This window comes from Ptychodera flava, chromosome 12 (genome assembly GCF_041260155.1).
Source record: "Ptychodera flava strain L36383 chromosome 12, AS_Pfla_20210202, whole genome shotgun sequence".
Lineage (NCBI taxonomy): Eukaryota > Metazoa > Hemichordata > Enteropneusta > Ptychoderidae > Ptychodera > Ptychodera flava.
This window is the reverse complement of record NC_091939.1, coordinates 19,697,021-19,719,839: the sequence shown is the minus strand read 5'-3', so window position 1 is coordinate 19,719,839 and position 22,819 is coordinate 19,697,021. Positions and strand designations below refer to the sequence as shown.

At 38.0% G+C, this 22,819-nt stretch overlaps 2 protein-coding genes across 2 annotated transcripts; one reads left to right on the top strand and one right to left on the bottom strand.

Moving 5' to 3' along the window:
• Nucleotides 1–17: 17 nt before the first annotated feature.
• LOC139145318 (dynein regulatory complex subunit 2-like) lies at nt 18–9,860 on the top strand. The gene is made up of 9 exons (XM_070716407.1): nt 18–133; nt 341–501; nt 1,688–1,940; nt 2,896–3,119; nt 3,686–3,883; nt 5,215–5,433; nt 5,570–5,722; nt 6,329–6,546; nt 8,976–9,860. The coding sequence occupies exons 2-9, from the start codon at nt 343–345 to the stop codon at nt 9,064–9,066; spliced, it is 1,515 nt and encodes a 504-aa protein (XP_070572508.1). The 5' UTR covers nt 18–133; nt 341–342; the 3' UTR covers nt 9,067–9,860.
• On the bottom strand, nt 9,354–22,804 carry LOC139145319 (leucine-rich repeat-containing protein 14-like). Its single transcript, XM_070716408.1, has 5 exons — nt 22,648–22,804; nt 20,128–20,560; nt 17,794–17,919; nt 17,040–17,218; nt 9,354–13,481 (listed from the first exon to the last, which is right to left on the bottom strand). The coding sequence occupies exons 2-5, from the start codon at nt 20,546–20,548 to the stop codon at nt 12,747–12,749; spliced, it is 1,461 nt and encodes a 486-aa protein (XP_070572509.1). The 5' UTR covers nt 20,549–20,560; nt 22,648–22,804; the 3' UTR covers nt 9,354–12,746.
• Nucleotides 22,805–22,819: the final 15 nt, after the last annotated feature.

The window sequence follows — 22,819 nt, the reverse complement described above, 5'->3', positions numbered from 1 at the left end:
AGGATAAATCTGCGCATGCGTTATGTCGTTGCTACGAGTTACAGTCAAAACTCTTGGAGTCGAGGTCGTGTAGCATTTGTTTACCTGTTCATTTTTGTCATATTCTGCCGTTGGAATTTCATTTGACCAATAGGTATGTGTCTTTTCTTACTTTGCAAATGTTCAAGTATGAAAAATTTAGGATGATTTCGAAAAATTTTTCGTCCTTTTCGAGATAGAGTTACGACATCAGATCAATAATACACATTTCGAACAAGTTCGACCTTCTGTTTGACGATATCATCTGTGCTTTACTCTCCCATACCTCGTAAATCCTGTTACTATCAATAATGTTTTATAGCCATGGCTCCAAAAAAGAAAAAGGCAGCAAAGAAGTCTGGCAAGAAGGGCAAACTGGCCAAAATGACTGAGGAGGAGAGGATCTTGTACTTGGAGCAGAAACAACTCGCTGAAGAGGAGATGAAGAAGAAGAAAGAGGACATGTTGACACAGTTTTTAAAGGTAAAACAAAATTCTGGTTGGCTTCTTGTCTTAGTATTATGAGTGATTGAGTCATTCTTGTTCCTAAATTTGTTAACTGCGCCGAGACTCTTTGAAACCAGGGACAATATACAGACAGACATCGGGAATAAACGCATGTTTGCTATATGATATACAGTCCCTCCTGCATTGGATGTATAGCAATGTATGGAACTCATTGTGCTTGCGACTTTTGTTCATAGTCCGTATAGCCTGTAAAATACCTCCCTCTCCGATAACAGAAACATTTGACATAATGTTCAACCGACCATTACAAATCATAATTACTTAAACATGGTATTCGTCAATACTGTATTTTGTTTTGATGAAACAGTAGATAACATTTAGATATACTTGGTGCTAATATCTGTGTTCATACAGCATTTGACCCAATCTGTAGTGTGGTGCAAGTACAATGTATATGATAGCAAAAATTGGAAATGGTCTGAAAGTGAAGTTGAACATTTACATCTACCAATCAAATTTCCAAAATAGAAGTGTATTTCAATAGATGGAAACAGAATTTACACAAAGTGTTGTTTCATGAGAGAACACCAAGGAACTTGGTATTGAATATCATACAGACGTAAAACATATAGAACAACTTAAAGAAAGTGAAAGATTGTACATCAAAAGGCAATTGTATGTTCAAAAAAAAAAATCAGAAGCATGATTATCATAGCCAAATCACTTTCTGAAATATTCATTTTAATTCAGATAATGTAGAACTTGCTTACATAATAACCCTCTCACAGAATAAGTGCAATGGACATTAAAGGATACTTTCCTTAGTCGTTATAGAAATCTGAATATTGCAATCAGATGCATGCTTGCTCTGTCCAATCATATAGGCTGTGCGCACTGTTGTGATCCAACATCTGGCAGCTCCAAATTATACTTTGAAGAAATAGAGTTACAGTAGGATATAGGTGAAAGTTCTTTATATTTTGCCAAATGACAGGGCATATTTTCATCACCAATTAGATCTTTTACTCATGAGTCTGACTAAGTCACTTTTTAGTTAATGATCTTGTATCAGTCCAGCCTTATTAAAGCCAGCTTTCAACGACTAATGAGACTTTGACTTAATTCAGTTTACTATATACTCAGAAAGACTGACTGTGATTTTACCAAACTAAACAGTAACAATTTTGAAAATCCTTTACAGGACAAACTAGCCAAGGAAGAGAAGAACTCCAGATTCAACTTGAACAAACTGAACAACCAATGGCGTACCATAATGAGGACAGCCAAGTCCAAAGAACTGAAGAAGGATATTGAAGTTCTCAGTCAGACATTTGAAAGAGTTGTAGACAGAAAAGACAGTGTAATCAAGTCATTGGCAAAAGACTTGGCAGAAGCTGAAGAACAGTATTCGATGGCATTGAGAAGCCACTTACAAAATGTTGACAGTCTAATAGGTATGTGATTAACATAAATACTTTCTACTCGTAAGTTTGTACACAAATGAGTGCAATGACCAATATCATCTAGAAACCTGATTGTTATGAGAACAGAGAGTATATTTGATTAATGGCAATGTATATTTCTTGTCTGTAATACTTAGATTTGATGTAAAAAGTTCTGAACTCAGTATAATCTTAGCAGGGCTCGAAATAATACCTGTCTGCCTGTCCCGGACAAGTGAAATTTGGCCTGGGACAAGTAGTTTTGCAAAGTACTTGTCCAAGTGGACAGGTAGGTTTTTTCAGCCTGCAACCAGTATTTCAACCTATTGACTACAGCAAATATTCATAAATTTAAATTTATATACCTTTTACAATTTTGAAAATCATTATTTTGATATTTACCTGTCAGAAAAAAGTAAAAGAAAGTTCGATAATATCTCATCACTGTTTACAGGAGGCAGCCATGTTGATTTATCTAAGGTCACGTCTCAAATCTCTTAGATTGGGAGATTCTCAGAGCTATCTCAACACCAAGGGCACTGTTACGCCAGTTTGCATATGATACAGGCATGAGTTTGTTGAACTGAATTGAAACTAGTATAGTTTCTTAGAATAAATTATGCCATATTGGACAGGTACTTTTCTCACTGGGACAGGTACTTTTTATTTTGACTTGTCCGGTGGACAGGTGATTGAAAAAAAGTATTCCAGCCCTGCTTAGTATTCCAAATTATTGTTTCAGAGTTTATGTGAATTTTACTGGTGGTATTTATGTGTCTTGTGTGCCTTCTCACCTAATAGTATTGTGTCAATAATGTACAATGAATCTTAATTTTGACATCTAAGTAACCTTGGAGCAAACACTTTCAAGCATTTCAATCCCTTCACTTTGTATTCAGGATAAGGTACTATTGAATTTACTCATCAATGGTCAGTCTCAAATATTTCCCTTTTTTCCTCATTTCAGATTTACAGAAACAGAGACTTGACATCTTGCAGACAGAATATGATGAGGAGCTTGAAATACTGAGACATGAATTTGACTCAGAGAGGACCCTTATCATTGACCAGTTCAAGAGAGAAATGAATGACCTCCAAGATATCATGTTTGCCATGGATCAAAACTTCACTGAGAGGGAGAATGAAGCCAGGCAGGAATTCCAGAGTCTCAGAGATGAAATTAAAAATAAGGTGAGCAGTCAGTCTACAACTGCGATCAAGTTTATGTTCATCTACCGTTTCTGTATGAAAACAGTACTACTTCCAGTCAGTATGAAAATAATATGTTGGTGCAGTAATGGTCAGGATTACATTTATGCTTTGGATGGAAAATGTATTCTTTGTGCATGTGTTTGCTTTGTTGATATTTGAAATTTTGTTTACTAATGACCCTGAAAAGAATTGACAATCTTCCAACTAGTAAAGCGTCGTATTTGTGTGCCACCTTGCACACAGGACAGATGATATGATGTAGAAAAATGTCGTTGCCCTTTAAATTGGTTTTACAGGTCACAAAAAAGTAAGCAGGACAGCAACATCAAATGCTAAATTTATGTCAATATCTTAAGCAGTGTTTCCCATTAACATTGTAAAAGAGACAACAGAAATGATAATGTAGGTTAATCCCTTTTACAAAATGATTAATATTGTCCCCTTCTGCCAGTGAACTTTCCAGTGAAGACAAATGCATTGGTCTTGCCGTTACATTTTTGTATTGTAATGTTACTGAATTGCTGTCGATCTTTTTAACCCTCCAGAATTTAGAAGAAAAACATGCACTGAGAATCCAACTTGAAACACAAGTAGAGGATCTATGGAAGCAATTCCAGCAGGCATTGAAGAATTACAATGAAACAACAGAGGAGAGAAAACAGGCATTTGAGAGTCTCAAAGCCAAGGATGAAAAGAGCGCAAAGGAAATAGAAACACAGATGAGAAAATTACAGAGGATATCAGTAAGTCAATCTCATGTCCAAAACATGGCCGTCATGAAATTTTTCTTTATTTTTTAAATGTTAATCTACATGACAGATTACTTTTGATATTTTTGTAGCATTAGAGACTAACATCAATGTGGTGTTCCATATGACAGTGTTAACTATCACTTTGAAGAAAAAATTTAGTTGCAGCATGTGAAAAACATATTGGATTGAATTCCTCAGAGGTTGACACAAAGATCTCTTTGCAGCAGACATCTAACTTACTTTCATTCAAATTACTGTAAAGGTTTATTTAAGGTGAAGTACTACGAATTACGTCAAAATTAAGTTGTGGTGTCATTTTCTTGAAACTTTGCACAAATATTCTTGGAAGTTGTGCAAGTGCAAAAATGAAATAAAAAATGGGGGTCACCACGCTTGTTTCCATGGAAACGGACGTTAAAATGGCGTCGTTAGAAATAAATAAAAATGATATAATTCACTTAAACTAAAGAAAGCAATTATAAAACGCTCAGCAAATGAGTTAATTTTAATAAATACCAAGACTTAAGATCCATATCTATCGAATGTATAGTTTTCATGATGTTTGTGAAGAAATGTTAACATAAGTATCGATTACAAAATGACGATATCGAAATTATATCACTACATAATTTTCGAACTTTCTTCCTGTCGCTTTGAATGGTGTCATTTTGACCAAACTTGGCGAATAAACTCCTGACATAATACCATTTAGTTTACACTTTTAATAAAAGGGTGTCACCACGCTACTTTTTACAATATCTCCAGGTGAATGGGTAATTTGCGCCATATAAATGGGAGAGAAATGTTAATTTTTCGCTCATATTGAATAAAAACCAGCTTCCTAGGGGGTCAAAATATGACAAGGTTATAGGTCACATGTATTTCTAAGACACTGGGTCAAAAAATTAGGTAAAAGCGCAATTTCAACAATGGCAGGTGATGTTAAATACATGCGCTACAAAATAACCCATTTGCGGCAGGCTGGAGTTAAATCTGCGCAGAAACGTTCTAAAGCGTGTGCGCGTCCGAATTCGTCGCCCTTTACCTTAACAACAATGGATACATGTAAAATGTAACTGAGGGAAGTTTGTTATGAGAGTACGCTATGGTGTGTACAAAAATGTTCATGCGAAATTCAAACATGATAGTGACTTTGCGTTAGTGACTTTAATACTCGGATACGATGTGCAGTAATCACCTTTATACTTGCTGCCCAATTGATCACATATATCCTCTCTGTGATAATTCTTTTTTACCAAATGTTTGATTCATTTACTGGCTAACTCACTGAATAACTGAACTTGCTGTCTCTCCAACAACAGGACACCATGGCCCAGCTGAAGGCTAAGATGGCACAGAACACCAGGGAAAGTGAGGAAAGAAACAGAGAGCTTAGAGAAGAAAAGGAGTATATCTCAGTGCACTTCCAGGAACTGAAAAGACAAATGAATGAGTTCAGGTCAAATGAGAGGTCGAGACTCACCAAGCTCACATTGCAGAGTAATTCTGCCATCAAAGAATTACAGAAAAAGAAAGAAAAGGTAAGCATAATCACGGTAATGCAAAGTTACTGGCATAATAAAGAGTTGTCAATAACAGTACTTGGGAGAGCTACCATTGTTTTATTTTCTAATATCGTGGCAATATTGTATCATTCCATCCGTGTTTCCCCCACAGGGTGAGAGGATCTTGAAATTGGCTGAGCAGTGCCGTAAACTGGAGACAGAAGAAGAAAAAGTGTTGCCTTTCTATGCTTCGTCTCTGACCCAAGAAGAAGCTGAAGATGTTGCAGCTGCTGTACAGGAGCCACCAGCTGAACCTCTGGCAGAAGTAAGAATTTCATTTGCAATCTAATGCAGTATTTTGTGAGCACTTTATTTATTCTTAGCTCAGACCATTCAGAGTAAAATGGGTTTATTAAGGAAATTCTTGTGAGTAACAAAGACTGTTCTTAACAGAGAGGTGTTTGAAGAAGACAGGTACGGGTTTATCCAGTTTTTGAGTTGAGAAATGTCTCTGATAGAGGTTCCCCTCAAAAAAGGGATTCATGAGCATGCATGTCACCATACATGCAAGGTGATCCTGAATGTAGTTACTAGGGAACATATAGATGTGGCTTCACCATACATTCTAGGTGATCCTGAATGTAGTTGCTAGTGAACATATAGATGTGGCTTCAAAACAGTGAAAATAATGAAAGGGAAATATGTTCAATATTAAATTTGGTTTACTGAAATTTAAATTAATGTTGAACATTAGGGCCTTATCTACATGAAGGATCCACCAGTGTTATCATCCTTGTTATGATATATTCATTTCAAATGTTACGTACTCTGTGTCTGTTTCTTGTGACTGAAACTTGCTCATTTATGTTATCAACCATTGGCACTTTTCCATGATTGTAAGATGAACCGTGACTTGTTTTGTCGCCCACAGGTCATGCATGACTACACTGCATTGGAGAATTTCTGGAAGAGGTACAACAAGGTGCTGCTGGACAGAGTGGCCTTGGATAAGGAGAAGAGCATGTTGCTGCAGGAGAACCAGCAGTTGAGGACTGTGCTGAAGCAGTACTTGGATGGTATTTCAGTCAATGATGAGATCCTCAGCCAGAATAATCCATTGTTTGTGGTCAATGAAAAGACAAATGTACAGTAAGTATTTGTCAATTTTTAGTCCCCACGGACACCGTCCGGGGGACTTATAGGTTTGGTCATGTCCGTCCGTGCGTGCGTGCGTCCGTCCGTCCGTGCGTGCGTCCGTCCGTTCACGCAGATATCTCTGAGATGCCTGGAGCAATTTCATTCAAACTTGATAGAAGGATTACTTCATATGGCATACAGATGCACGTCAATTTGTTTTGTGATATGATCCAATATGGCCGCCAGGCGGCCATTTTATTACGATTTTTTCATGTACAGAGCCATAACTCAGGCATGTTCCAACCGATTTTATTCAAAGTTGGTACAAGGACATTGACCAATGTCATACAGATGCACGTCAATTTGTTTTGTGATACGATCCAATATGGCCGCCAGGCGGCCATTTTATTACGATTTTTTCATGTACAGAGCCATTACTCAGGCATGTTTCGACGGATTTTATTCAGAGTTGGTACAAGGACATTGACCAATGTCATAGATATGCACATCAATTTGTTTTGTGATACGATCCAATATGGCCGCCAGGCGGCCATTTTATTACGATTTTTTTCATGTACAGAGCCATTACTCAGGCATGTTTTGACCGATTTTATTCAGAGTTGGTACAAGGACATTGACCAATGTCATAGATATGCACATCAATTTGTTTTGTGATACGATTCAATTTGGCCGCCAGGTGGCCATTTTATTACGATTTTTTCATGTACAGAGCCATAACTCAGGCATGTTTCAACCGATTTTATTCAAAGTTGGTACAAGCTTATTGACAAATGTCATAGCTGTGCACGGCAATTTGTTTTGTGATACGATCCAATATGGCCGCTGTGCGGCCATTTTATTACGATTTTTCATGTACAGAGCCATAACTCAGGCATATCTCAACCGATTTTATTCAAAGTTGGTACAAGGACATTGACCTATGTCATACATATGCACGTCAATTTGTTTTGTGATACGATCCAATATGGCCGCCAGGCGGCCATTTTATTACGATTTTTTTCATGTACAGAGCCATTACTCAGGCATGTTTTGACCGATTTTATTCAGAGTTGGTACAAGGACATTGACCAATGTCATAGATATGCACATCAATTTGTTTTGTGATACGATTCAATTTGGCCGCCAGGTGGCCATTTTATTACGATTTTTTCATGTACAGAGCCATAACTCAGGCATGTTTCAACCGATTTTATTCAAAGTTGGTACAAGCTTATTGACAAATGTCATAGCTGTGCACGGCAATTTGTTTTGTGATACGATCCAATATGGCCGCTGTGCGGCCATTTTATTACGATTTTTCATGTACAGAGCCATAACTCAGGCATATCTCAACCGATTTTATTCAAAGTTGGTACAAGGACATTGACCTATGTCATACATATGCACGTCAATCTGTTTTGTGATACGATCCAATATGGCCGCCAGGCGGCCATTTTATTATGATTTTTTCATGTACAGAGCCATTTCTCAGGCATATCCGCATGTTTTGACCAATTTTATTCAAAGTTGGTACAAGGACATCGACCAATGTCATAGCTATGCACATCAATTTGTTTTGTGATGCGATCCAATATGGCCGCTGTGCGACCATTTTGTTACGATTTTTTTCATGTCCTGAACCATAACTCAGACATGTATCAAGCGAATTCATTCAAAAGTATTTTTATCACAGACCTAATGAAGAGGACTCTATCCTCTTTGAGGACCTGTAATCAAAGTACCGATTAACAAGTGGGGACTGTGTCATCAACGATGACTTGTTTTGTAATATTTCAACTGAGAAATAGAATCACGAGATGGACACATGGAAGCAACCAGGGCAAACCCGAGAATTTAACTGGCAATGTGCAGTGTCTCAGAAGCTTGTAGGTTATTGGTTGGCAGAATATCATTTACGCTAATGAATCATTTCAAAAGAGCCAATCAGCTACCCAATAGCCTTAGTTTTGGACTTCTTAAGTTGCTGAGAATAATTACAAACTACCAGCGACCTGTAACCTTCTGAGCTGCTGTACAGTCCCGAATCTAATGTATTTTGATATGTACCTTGGATACAGGTACTGCTACCTGGCATACAGGGTACGTAGGTATAGCTATTGATAAGATCTGTAAAGCTTGGCATATTTAAGGATGAGTTTGAATAGATATCGCAGTTCATGTTTTCAAGAATGTTTCTGAAAATACATACAGAATGTGGCCATTGCAATTTATTGAGTTGAGTTTGTATCATCTCAATAATTTATCCTTTGAAGATATGTCAAAGTTTAATTTTGTTACTGATGATACAAACCCTGAACTTTTGTAACAAATACCAAAACAAATTTGTCAGCATTTTTAGTAGTCAAGATTGTATGCATAATAGTTTCAGCATCCACACGTTCAACAGCTAATGATATTTGTAATGTTACTTTCTTCTGCAGGCTTTCTGTACCAGTGGTTGACCCGAGAGTTAGGAGACCCACCCAGACTATTGTGGAAGCTGCACATGTTGTCAAGCACATCCTACAATAACAACGCGGAAGATAACGCAAGAGAAGCTTTATTAATTGCCAGGCAGACTGGATGCCTCATTGTAAATAGTGTGAAATACAAAAAAAAAGAAACCTATACTGGACACATCTGCTGTTGTTAACTCTCAATGGCCACTTTTAGTAGATTTGAACGAAATTTCCTTCAGTTATTTGATGTTACCAATATCAGCGTCAAAAAATCATTTCTTTCAGCTCCATCACAAAATCAAGGGCAGTGGTGCAAAAGCAGACTTTTGTACCAATAAAAAGTGATTTCAACTTGTCAGATTCAAAATAAAAATCCTGTTTTTATTGTACAAAGTGGGTGTTGCATACGTACATTCATAAAGCATAAGTTATGTACCACTACATGCCTTACGTTGCTTACACTTTTACAGACAGTTGTTAAATATTGGAAAAATGTACTTATAATAAATATAAACTTTGTACCAAATAAAACATAGTGTTAGTTTTCTCTGAACATTCCAATAGAAACGATATGTTATAAAGATTCTTTCACAATATATCTATTTCATGTTAGCACTGCTTTGAAATACTTCAGCTATTTCTACAAGTAACAAACATCAAGTCACTGGAAAATTATTGCGCATGCTGAGACAGCCACTATTTTGGCAAAGTTCTGTATTGGACCAACAATAGTTATTAAAAGACACAGTCAAGGATATTAGTGAAACCCTATGCAAACTAGACCAATTCAAGCAAACTTACAGAAAGGAGGAGCAGAGTTCCGAATCCCAGGTAACTACTTAATTCCTCCTCCTCTCCCTCCCCCCCCCCCAAATAAAAATGAATTTTGCAAACTGTATGTATCATTCTTCCTGTATCAGAACAGCAAGGAAGTTCTTATTAACCATTTTCCATGGAAATCTATACCAGGTAATTTATTTGACCCAAAGAATATGAGCACTATGTTTAGCTCAGTCAAATGTATGCGTTCAGGATCTCCTGGTTTATAGCATACATTGGGAGTTGGAGACTACAGTAAAATTAATACAACAAACCAGATTAAATTTGTCAGCAGCATAATGATATGATGACACAATGTGCACTGATACAACCAGTTACACTGGTGAATTCTGCTATGTTTATACCATGGGTCAAACTTTGTTCTACCCACAGTACTTGAAATAGTGATCTTGGTTCTAGTCATGGATAACAGTACAAGCAGACAATGACACCAAAGTCAAGGTGAGACCTGAAAACAACGACCCTGACAAATGTGACACATGTGTGGCAAGAGCCTGCATTTCATGTACATGTACACAGAGTTGATCGCATGACCACATGTCTAGCACCACATGAAGTGTATACACTAAAGTCAAATACTTTTCTTCACTGATAATGCTGCATTGAAACACATGTCTAACATACGTCACCAAATCATGCTTTGAGCATGGAGGTAGAATTTCTTTCTTCATCCCTCCAGCAAGAATCATGTTAGTCTTTCAAAACATTCACTTCAGAGTCTTTACTTGAAGGCATACACATGGGCCATCTGTTGTGATTACCAAATGAAATAGTTGATATGCTACAAATATGTCTGTCAAATAAAATGACACACGTGCTGACATGCCCTTAAGTCAAAATAACTTTGAATTGGTTTTGATCTAATGAAGAAAACGTTTCAAGTACAACTTTTTCACACCTAAATAGAAATCTGTCATGTACTTAACAATACACATGATCTGAAAACTTTTCTCTTGATAAAGGCCTGGCAGTGACAAAAAAATACAAACAAAAAGAAACTCAAATACCCTGTACAACAAAATATTCATGGGTCTGGTATGAATATGACAATATTTCTGTCAGCATACTATGATAAGGATTCAATCAAAACATTTCATGTTGCACCCTTTGTAAGTTTACATTGAATCTCAATATAATCACAAAGGTAAAATCATGACTGGCCTATCAGCATGCATAACATTTTGTCTGTGGATGATCAGAAAGAAAACTATGGTATCATAGATATTGTCTTGTCACATCTGATACCAAAGAGCATGTTTTTTCTTCTGGACTATTGCTTCTGACTTACTGTCTCTTTACAAAATTTCTCACAACTTTGAACTTGTCTACCAAGGTTCACATGTCACTATCTGGTCAAGTTGGTCGAAAACAATATTAAGTGTGTAATACAGTCTACGTGACATATTATCACTGGACTTGACCATTTTTCAACATAAACAGTACATAAGGATGATTTTAGAACACTTGTCGTGCTCAAGCATATAAACATGGTAAGTTTTACAAAAGAATTGTTAGAGTGGTATGTTACACAGTGACCATCTGGATGTACTGGAAAAGGTTACCAGTAATGCTAAACTTTTATAACAGTATTGCAGTATGTCAGGACTAACCTCTGTGGTTTAAATCTACATCATGGGAAATGTTTTGATGAAACCTTATTCTTTACATGTTCTTTCATCACTTAAAGTATCTTTTATCATAAAAAAAACACCTTGCTTTTCCCTGTAATTAGTAAAACAGAAAGTTACTGAGAGTGGCATTATTGTGTATTTCTTTTCTTCTGTTTTTTGTGTTTTTGTTTTTGGGAGCAAAGTTTTGCCTTTGGCACAAGGAAAAGAAGCCATTGGTAGGACTGGCCCATATTCCTTTGACCCTAGTTAACATTAAATTACATAAGTAATCATAATGTGGATGCAACACATGCCTAACACAGATGATCTGATGCAGATATAGTCGCTTTTCCCCTATAAAATTCAATTAAGCTGCTTTCCCTGCAGTCTGTTTTTAGATTCCACTTAGTTTGAGAAAACAGACTGGCCCGATGAAATTGACATGGCTGATATTTGAAAAGTTGTACAGCAATGTTACTTTAGTGAATGAGTTTGCTCATACACAGACAGATGCCTTCATTATCATCTTCATAACAGGCATGTGTGTGCATCACAAGGCACATGTCACAAACGGTTTTGACTCATATACACATGACAGTCAGACATTGGTAACCAGCTGAGCTTCTGAAAAGCGCCCTAAGACACCAATTTCTTTCAGAATCCAATAAATTATTGAGATATGAATATGCTATGACAGGGGCACAATGATGATTGAGTTACTGAAGCCAGATTGGTTGTGATCTCTAATATTATACAGAGTTATGGTCATAAACCAAATTATCTCATGTTCATGCATGCATATTTTGTTCAATTTACCAGAAACATTCATGCAATTCAGGCTATAGTTTTTGTGTGTATGTTGTCAGACACACAATAGAAAAACAAACTTACCAGTGTATTATCACCTTTGCCAATTTTTTCATTAACATTGCACTAAGAGCTAGCCATTTTCTGCATTCTATGGAGGAAGGATATTGGGTATACAAGTACTTGTGTCAAATATCTGAAAATATGTGACCTCTGAGACTTGCTTGACTGGAAATTGCACAAACCAAATAAATGTTAATGAATGTAAAACAACTGGCAGAGCTTAGTTCTACTGATTTTCACAGACAAAACCAACATGCAATAACTATATGATCAGTTTGGACTTTGTGGATCATCATGTTCAAAGAAATCACTGCATCAAGCAGCACAAATTTTTCACTGTTCAGAGGCTTTGTACTGAACACACCTAGTTCACTCTAATGAAAAAAATATTATTGCATTTGACCTGTGGGCACGCACATCGATCAGGACATGGTCAAAAGCGTGCAATTTCCACTGTGAATCTTGGCCTGTCGAATGTCATACATGTGTCTTGGACCATCATTTTTATCTCCTCTCGGAAGTGGTTGGCCGCTTCTTTCCACTCCTCGTGAGGGCCAGTCCAGTTTGCCACCTGCATGCCTTGAGGTAGTGAGAATGAAACATGCTGTATTCTGGGTAGTGACGCTAGATTCATGATGATATTCAGGTACGAGTGGTAGTACAGCTTGCAGCCAACTAGAACCCAGTGGCGCAACACAGGGAACTTACACGAATCAATCAGCGTAATAATCTGTCCTTCAGACAGGTGACCATCGAACAAAAAGAGGTGTACTAGCCTCTCTGAGATTTTCTTCAGGAATTTGATAAATGCCACAAAGTGCAAATCCAGCCGTTGACTGCCGATGTCCAAGTGCTTCAGGGCCAGGGTGTGGTGGGACTTGGCCAGGTACTCGAAGTCAGCAGCCTCAAGTCGGCAGTTACTGAGGTTCAATTCCTCCAGGGGTCGCTGTATACCGTCTAACAGCCTCTGTACCAGTGACGTTAGAGGAGTGTTCATCAGGTTAAGCCTCTTGAGATAGGGCAGCGATCTTAGCATTGCAGCTAGGGTATCGATGGGAGAGTCACCAAAATCAGGAAGATCAAGGGACTGCAGGTAGTATAGACTTAGCACTGTATTGTAGATCTGCGGCAGGTCTATACAGTTGTCAATTTCCAAGTGGCTCACCATCTGAAATCAGATTTCTTGTTTAATATACACAAATGGACAATTTTTAGATATTAACTGTGACTACAAGGTGAACTTTTCTTCTGTGCAGGAATAGTTGTCCAAAATAATTTTGTGGGGAACAGTTTCAAATACTTTATATCAAAGTGATTGAAAAACATGATGTGAAAGTAATTAATAAATGGAAGTGGTGCTGTAAGCAAGAGAAGAAACTCCATACAATACGTAACAGAACAATGGACACTTTCATTTATGTTGTTGATGATGGACAGTATTTGTAACACCTGGAATTGAAACAGTATGTACAGCGTTTAAATGTGGTCCTTACAGACAGTACATTTGAGGTTGTTGAGTAAATACTTTTGCCTTGTTTAGCAAAAGTTCATAAATTCTTACTGCAAATAGATCTCATGATAAAAGCTTGAAACCATTAAACACTTTTCATTTTATTTTCTAGTACAAAACAGCCAGGAACTGTTTATTACAATTATATGCAAGTAATACCGGTATATAGAGTATTGAGAAATTAATATAACTACAAGAAAAAGCGAACTATCATACTTTGTATCAACAAGTAGGTGAATGATTTCTGAAAGGTCAAAGCAAAGTAATACATATAGTGCAGGTTGTGTTTATAGTTACACTGTGGCCCACTGATTATTCTTGTGACCAGATATGAACTGAAAATGCTCACGTGTTTCATTATATATTGCATTTATGTGCAAGTTTGAACCTTTGCTACATGCTTTGCTACATTTAAAGTGTTATGATCAACACAATGAATTTCACCACAGATCAATTCTAAAGGTCATTAAGTATTCAAATATGTAATTAGCTGAAATAAAATAATTAATTTCTTTGAGTACTGTCATTGTATCACAATATAGCATGTGTAATTACCTTTGGTCAAGTCCTTCAAGCTCTATATGCCAAACCGTGAAAGCTTGTTAGCTATTTATGCAAATTATGAATTAGCTGACATGAAAATGCAAAATGACTTTCAATACTGTTATAACCTGGTATAATGATCAATGTACACAGCATGTTTCGCCAAATTTTATCAAGTAAATGCCAGTATATATCCCTAATTTGGAAGGTTCATTAAATATGCATATTGGGAATTGGCTGAAAAAAATGTCAAATGACTTTCAATAATCTTGTATCATAGTATCTTTAATGTACATAGCAAGTTTTGCCAACTTTGGTCAAGTCAAAACAGATAAATATCGCTAATAAATGCGGGATATCGGACCGCAGGCGGGCGAAGATTGCATTATAAGCGCGCCAACCCAAACTCACTGCATGGACATCACATTTACGAAATCGAAGTCCAAAGTAAACTACGTCATTGTTAGAATAAGAGAGGTTTTCCATCACACGGGAGCATACCACCACAAATTTTGCACAGATGGCGTTGCACTGGCATTGCAAAAGGGTGCATGGGAGCATGGGAACGCGGGCAGTTTCCCTCGCTATGGGTAGGAAATGCATTGAGCAAGACACACTTCCGGGTTCGCAAAAAACGAGGATCCCATTTACGGGGCGCTCAAATATAACTATTTGCTGTGATACATAGCAGAGGCGTATATGTTTGTGATGCTGAGAATAACATCAGTAAATAAATGACGGGTTTTAAAAGTTGACGTTTTTTGCGATGAAACAGACTTCTGAAGGTAGCTCGCTTGGGGAACACGTCATCCCGGCCGCTGTCCGCTTTGACCCCAGTAATTCACACTGGTTTTGGTCGGCCCCAGGTACCCAAGTCACTTCGACCCCGTCACACTTTTGCCTACATGTCTACGGAGACGATTCAACATGTTCCACAACAAAGCCAAGACAAAAATTGAAAATATCAATAAAATGGCTTCACAAAGGCTGAAATACACGATACTCGATGAAGTATGAAGTTTATGAAATGAAATCAAAATTGACAACACAAGTGTTTGTCTCGGGTAATACCACTTGAACTATTCTACAGACTGTTTTTTCCATACAGTGCAGTATTTGTCAGTGACAAATTAATCTTTGCAATACATTTTTTTGCGATGAGCTGGAAATTTGATTAATATCGAGTTAATGTACATAAATATTCCGTTATTTACTGGGACACGTTTATTTTCTCGATCCGCTATCTGCGGACTACGTGCTGAAGTACATTGACTGTTCATGTCAACGATCGTTTCTCCCTCTGCAGAGTTTCTGTATCCCGTTCAACAACGCTGTACCTCGATCACACGATAGTGACGCTATGTAGCTGTGCAGTATTGAAACTTATCATAAAATGGCCACCTCGTCTAACAGTAACACGTATTGTCGGGATTATCGTACGGAAAAAAGACTGCAAAAGTAAGACTTATGAATCTTCATCAGAATTGAACACATCATGATTGTACACGAGTATCAACCGTGAATGCACGTTGAGCTCGGCAGTTACACAAGCATGGTACGCTACATGCATAGCCCTACGAGTATGGCGACAGTGCAGTGTCCGGCTTTGGCTACGCCGCCTACCGGAGGTGGGAGGCGGCGTAGCCAAAGCCGGACACTCTCGTCATACTCGTAGGGCTAGCTACATGCACTGTCGCGATGCCGATCGTATGCATTCCAAGGCCTATCCCGGAATTTGTTTCACAAACAACCTCAAAGGAGAGCAAACATACTTCTATGGACAATGACGAACACGTTTCTTGGCGAAGCAAAATCAAAACAGTGCAGAAGTACATGAAGTAGGTCATGGCCTTGGACTCTGTGCACGAACCTGATTGGACACTTCAATACCTTTGACCCAAAGTTATTATTCATCAGCACTTCCATGCCATGAGGCTAGGTAGAGAACGTATGTACTCATTTCTGGCGATCGAGCAGCGAGGGAAACAATCAATTACCAAGGATAAAGCTAATTTGCTAAACGATATTTTATCTTGAATAGTGAGTTGAATGAGTAATAAAATATCATATTTTTAATGTTCAATACGAGGTGGAAACACGGAGGGACCGTGGTTGAAACCAGAGCTATCCAGCTGTAGCCAACCTGGACAAGCACATTTCAAAGCGCCCTCAAACAGTCGATTGTTTTCACTTGTCATACGCGGCGTAACAGAAAAATTAAAACTTTCATAACTTCATTAATATCCAAGCCACGCCCACCAAAACCTTTTCAGTTCTAGCCATTTGAATTCTGAAGATGTCTACCAAATTTGACTGAAATACGTTCAGCCGTTTTTGAGAAAATGGACCAACAGACAGACAGACAGACAGACAGACAGACAGACAGACAGACACACAGACAGACAGACATCGCTGCGACATATGCTCACGTGTTCACACGTGAGCAAAAAATGACCTTTTTGTTTGGATAACACATTTTTAAAATAACTGTCCCATTAATGGTAGTATTAACATTGTATGAATCATGTTGTGATCATCATACATGCAAATTTTCATGTCAATGACATCTTGAATAAAGGGTCAAATAATCCCAGATTTGAAAAAGATATAGGGTGTTCTACTCTGGAACACTAGCACACTGGCAATGAAGATGACACAATCGTTATTTCATACCTTGGGTTCAACATACTTGACAACGGTGGGCAGATCACTCTCTGTCATAATGAGACCTCTGCAGTGTAGACTAATTGGAGTCAAGCTCCTCAGAGTCAGGGCATCGACCAGTGCAAACACATGCCATTCCGATGCATATCTGTCTGTTGTACAACACATGTTGACTTGCAGAGTTCTACCTGTTGATGTAACATGTATGCCAAACAAAAGGTCGTTTTAGATGAAAACTTAGAGAAACACTTTACTGGTTGTCTAATCTTTAACCTGTTCACCCCCTATTCCGTGTCAACAGGTCAACAATCAACTTTGGTAACAATGGGTCTGGCCCAAACCATGGTGGTTAAGGGTTACTGTAATATGAGTAAAGAGCTAAGAACACATCAAACTTCTCCCACAGCAATTTCTCCGCAAATCTATGAATATCATTCTCCTTGAACTTCTCAATGCTTATAATCAAACTGAAAGTTGGCTTATGAGCATTACAAATGAACACATGAATTTCAATCATCAAGGTTATTAAATGTCCTACAGTGATCATTCATCTTCAATTTTCAAATCTCTCTTCCAATTGCATTGAGTACCACTTCAAATTCAATCTGAATTTTTCATTAAAGATTCAAATATTCAACAAAGTTTGCTACATTCCAGTCATCATACCATCTGCAGGTATAATATTAATGTTGAATATCATACAAGTGTAAAGTCACAACCTCACTATTCCAAATTAACCTAAATCTGAGTGGCTTGTACCTACCAGTAGGAGGGCTCACAAAAGGCACTTGGTGGCAGAGTATCTGACCTACCAACAGCTCAACTTCTTCAACATCAATGCCAAGAGAATCTATACTAGCCTGGGCTAACTTAGTGGTTCCTTCCTGGTCTGCAGGGATAAAAACACATACAGAAATATTTACAAACAGACAATTTTTAAGAGATATATCTTATCTTGAACCTTGTGGTATTGTAAGAAACATCCTAAATACACCTACACAGGGATCACTTTGGGGCGCGATAACGCGATATTTACGCTCAAAAATCAGAAAAATCGCATTCAGAAAAAATCAATTGGGCAAAAAAGTCACGCCGATAATTCAAATGGCGCGTACGTGATACCTTTACGCGATCTCAATTCATCGGTAATATAATTTGGCACGTTTTCAGTATAGAACCACTCATTGTGTCGTCGTAGAGAGCGCTATAATTACGCTAGAAAAAAGCTGTTGCAGAGTTACCCGTTTCAACAGCGTTTGTGATTGGTTGCCAACAGGAAGTTTTGGGTTCATTGACAAATCATTGGAGTCGATACAGCGAGTGTTCATTGCTGATGTACAGTGTGTTGTCGTCGCTCAAAATGGCGCTTTCGAAGGAATATTCGTGTCCAGTACGAGTGGCAGTGCGAAGAAAAAACGAAAATGCACCATTCTTGACTACTGTACTTCCGTTACTCCCGCACTAGAAAGTATGGATTCAATCGCCCAATTTCGGCCCAAAGCCGTTTCATAAATGACGAGCACAACGAAATCTTATTATTATACCTTTCGAAACTTTATTGTGTTTATCCTCAAAGTCAAACTGTTAACACCGACAGAAGTGGCATTTAGGGGGTCAAAGTTGCCAAATTTTTCTCCCTTGTTGAATGCGTGTAATCAGACTGCTATTGCAGTAATCGGACGTCGTATTTCGAATGTGATAAGGGGCTAAATATTGATATTTCAAAACTTCGAACCCCGATTTTCAATTTCCATGTGTTTAGAAAACTATATGGAAATATTTCGTGATAATTAGTTACGTTTTTAATCCATGGACGACGCAACTATATTTCAACGTGTATAGCGCTTAGATATCGGACACGAGCTGTCCCTGTGTGTTGCGTTCGACACCTCGTATCGTACGGTGTGGCTAATTTCACCAAGTTTGTAGCACTCGAAATAGCTTCTACCCCAAAAAAATAAAATCCAAAACGGGACGGCAGCGTCACCTGACTTATTACCGTATGCTGTAAAACGCTATCAAACTGAGCGAAGTGAGTATAACGAACAGCATGTCATTAAATGTCTGAAACTGAGGTCATCCGAAAACTCTCACTGAGTGTATTGTTATGCAAATTAACCAATATTAGGTCCGGTTCCCACAAACTTTGAAATTCTCCCACTGTTTTTTTTCATGTGCGATTTTATCTCATGCCGTTCTTGAGCCAGGGTAATCCCTGCCTACATGTATGGCTGATGAAATTGAGACTTGAAAGAAGGTCACTGATAATGTAAAGGTCACAAAGTGGTGGTGATAAGCTCCCCTATCTTAAAGACCTTGATTTTCATCTGCAGCCTTCTTGTGATGCCACTGATGTTTAAACACAATTTTTTTTTTAATTTTGAAAATATAAACAGTTAATTTTGGCCATTGGGTATTAAGTGATTTGTCCCACCTTCTTGAACTTTTGCGACATTATCCATTTCATTAAGGGACTGTGGATAATTCAAACACGTGCACGGTAAACACAACTTCTGCGTTTAGAGAGGAAGGGGCTTTGGCTGTATTTCAATTACTGTGCGCAAAATCGCACTACAAGTTTTCCTATCGCAACATCTCGCTACACGTATATTGCGCTATATTGTTTGGCGTGTACCAGGCCAGTGCGGCACCGGCCGCTACACCAGCATTCTTTTGACATACATGTGAATCAATGCACCACCAGTAAAATATGGATACACTGTTTCATTTCATTCTATTGGTTGCGTCATTGTTGAGTTGGCACTGAACAGAGATTGATTTTAGAAGGGGTATGCGGGGCACATACAGAATGAGGCTTGGTTGAATTTTCGCACTTCCAAACTTTCGCTTATGGGAGGGGGGTTGAGGACAAACGCACTTAGTTTCGTTTACCGTGCGCATGTATCCACGGCCCCTAAAGGTAACTTCCTGTCAACCTATCACAATCAGTACAACTGGATGTATGAAATTCTGGTAAATGGCAAAGACCTATTCCAAAATCTACGTACATCATTATACATAGATTTGCATTTTGAAAATTGCATTCACATGCCTTACTTTACAGGTCACAAGCTTCTTCTTCCAAAGTTGTACATACCTGTGTCCAGACAAGAGATGTCCAAACACTGTATATTGGAGGTCTTCAGGATTTCTGGCAACCAGTCACCAATGGCCGATGTCAACTTGGTGGGTAGGTTGTTCCTTTCTCCTGAGAACAACTTTGCAAATGGCACCACACTGTATCCATGCAATAGACACTTGAAATCCAACAAGGTGTATGGCCAATTAACCAACAGGTACTTGATGGAATCAAAGTGTTCGTTGAGGATAGCCATGCGGAGTAGGTTGAAGTTGACTTCTCTAGGGGTGTTCTGCAGGGCATACTCCACAGCACTGACGGTGGGCACTATGGCAGTAGCACAGATATCTACCAGTGGTAGTGGACAGGTCACACCGATGCACGGCACATCATCCAAGTCGTGGGGATCAAGCTCTGGCAGATCTTCATAGCAAGCCATTCTTGGAAATTACTGGCGATGACACAGAATGAGAATATTGTATTAATGCTCTGCTTATTGTCACTGAGGTAAAAACAGGAAACAACTTGCTGATTTTAAAATAGTGAACATTTCTTATAGTTTACTTGAACACATGATGTGATTCACTGATACTATACAGAGGGAATAACATTAGCTCATTTTACAAATCACTACTTCAACATCTTTTTCCATTCACAACTTTATACTTCTTCTTTTTTACCTTTATCAGTCTATTGGGAACTTTTATTTGTGAAACTAACTGAGTTAAAAACAGGAAACAGTTATTTTTTCCTGTAAACAGAAAACATATTGGTGATTTAGATAAAACTGTGATGTACACTGATGCCATATAGAAGAGTTTGCCAAGTTTACTAGTAACAACTTACGCATGTTATTTGATTCACTATTTAAGATCTGTACTTACTAAAAAGTATATTACATTCACTGGAAACTTTTATTTGTGAAACTAACCGAGAATATGGTTTCTTTTCAACACTCTTCTGTACTACGTACATGTACTGTTGCATTTGAAGAAAATGACAATTTTCTGACACTGTTGTGTTTGTACAAGCAAAGATGAACCACAAATATTACCATCATTCTTGGCTCCTTTTTTGAATGTCAGGACACTACAAATTTCTCCTTGTAAACAAGACCTGCAGTTTCTAACCACTGTCAAATGAGTGCAACTTTCATCAAAATAACTGGAGATAGTTTGCCTGTCAGGGTCATGCATGTATGGAGGAAGTTCTGAAAGACAGCAGTTCCACTGAAAATTCCTACAGAGAGTTGAAAACGTTTTGATGTACGGCTTTCTTATTGCATTTTTGTTTTGGAAATAATCCTAGTCCATTGATTCAACACACTTTCAAACAAATCTTGCCAATAACAAGACATTAAAACTCTTGGGAATGTGTTTCCTGGTTTCTCAACACCACTTGATGTCTGCCTCTCTTCCTCACTTTGAGTGTGCTTGTGTTTGTACATGTATAATACAAAATGAAAGTTTTGTCTCAAGAATGATACAGCTTAAAGTAAGTCTGTTAAATCAAAAGTTCCTGAAAGTCGGTTTAGAAAACTAGAGCACTAGAAAACGTATTGAAAATTGAAAATTTAATGAAACCATAGTTTTCTTGAAATTTTTCATAATTTTAAAAACACCATGTAAAAATTATATAGCTGGCAGTTCAACTCTATTGTTGAAATGAAGTGGTTGGATCCATATTTGCAGTATATGGGTAAGAAAAGATAACAACAGCAGACAATGGATCTATGCCTTGCCAATGACTGACTGAAAATTTTTAAGCATGACTGGAGGCAAGAAATTCCTCTTTGAAGGATCATTGAGTGATACTCTATATTGCATCATGAGGCCACATTCTGTGGCAAAAGCCGACATACTTAGCTACAGGAAGTTGGTGGTCTCATTGAAATTATTATTCATTCAGTCATAGACAGTGCAGATGAGAGACTTTCTATGATTCAAAACGTCACCCGCTCCCCTCCCCTGACTGTGAATCAATAGACTTTACACACACAAAAGTTTTGCTCATTCATATTTTCCCATTTGCTTTGTTGAGACGACTGGCATAAAAGCTTACCAGACGAATAAGAAGGTAAATTATGGACGACAAATTCATGGGATTGCCTTCCAGGCACTCGAAGATTTGAAGTACAAAACTTTAATTGAATTGGATGCGTAAGACCAGAGGCAGAGAACCCGTGACGTTGGCTGACGACATCGATGGGGGCTCCTCAAGGATTTCCCAGATTTCCAATTTGCATAACAAAAATCAATGTGCAAAATAAAATGACGACAAAATTGGACCCGATATAATTTGCGCTGTGCGCATAACTCATACAATCGTAAACCTGCATGATAATCGAGAAAAAATCCACCTAGACTAAAAGATTCTTCTCTTCGAGGCTATTTACAGGGTCAAAAGTGTGTTTTTCCGACTTCAGCTTCCCGCCCGAAAAAATGAACAGCCATCAACTTCAACTTCAAACACCGCACGACTTTACTCAGACAGATTACAAAAATAAAGCTGAATGGATACAGACGAGAGCACACTTACTTGTTGCGGTTCGGTTACTTTTCGTCAGTGGTGTTTGCCATCAACCGATAGATGCTAAATGTACAACGCACCGTGCAGCGTGGTTTGCGTCTGAAGTGGAAATCCCTCAACTCCCGTCACTTTCTTTGTCGACGGCAACGTCGCCGTGTGATGTTTTGAACTCCTTAGCTCA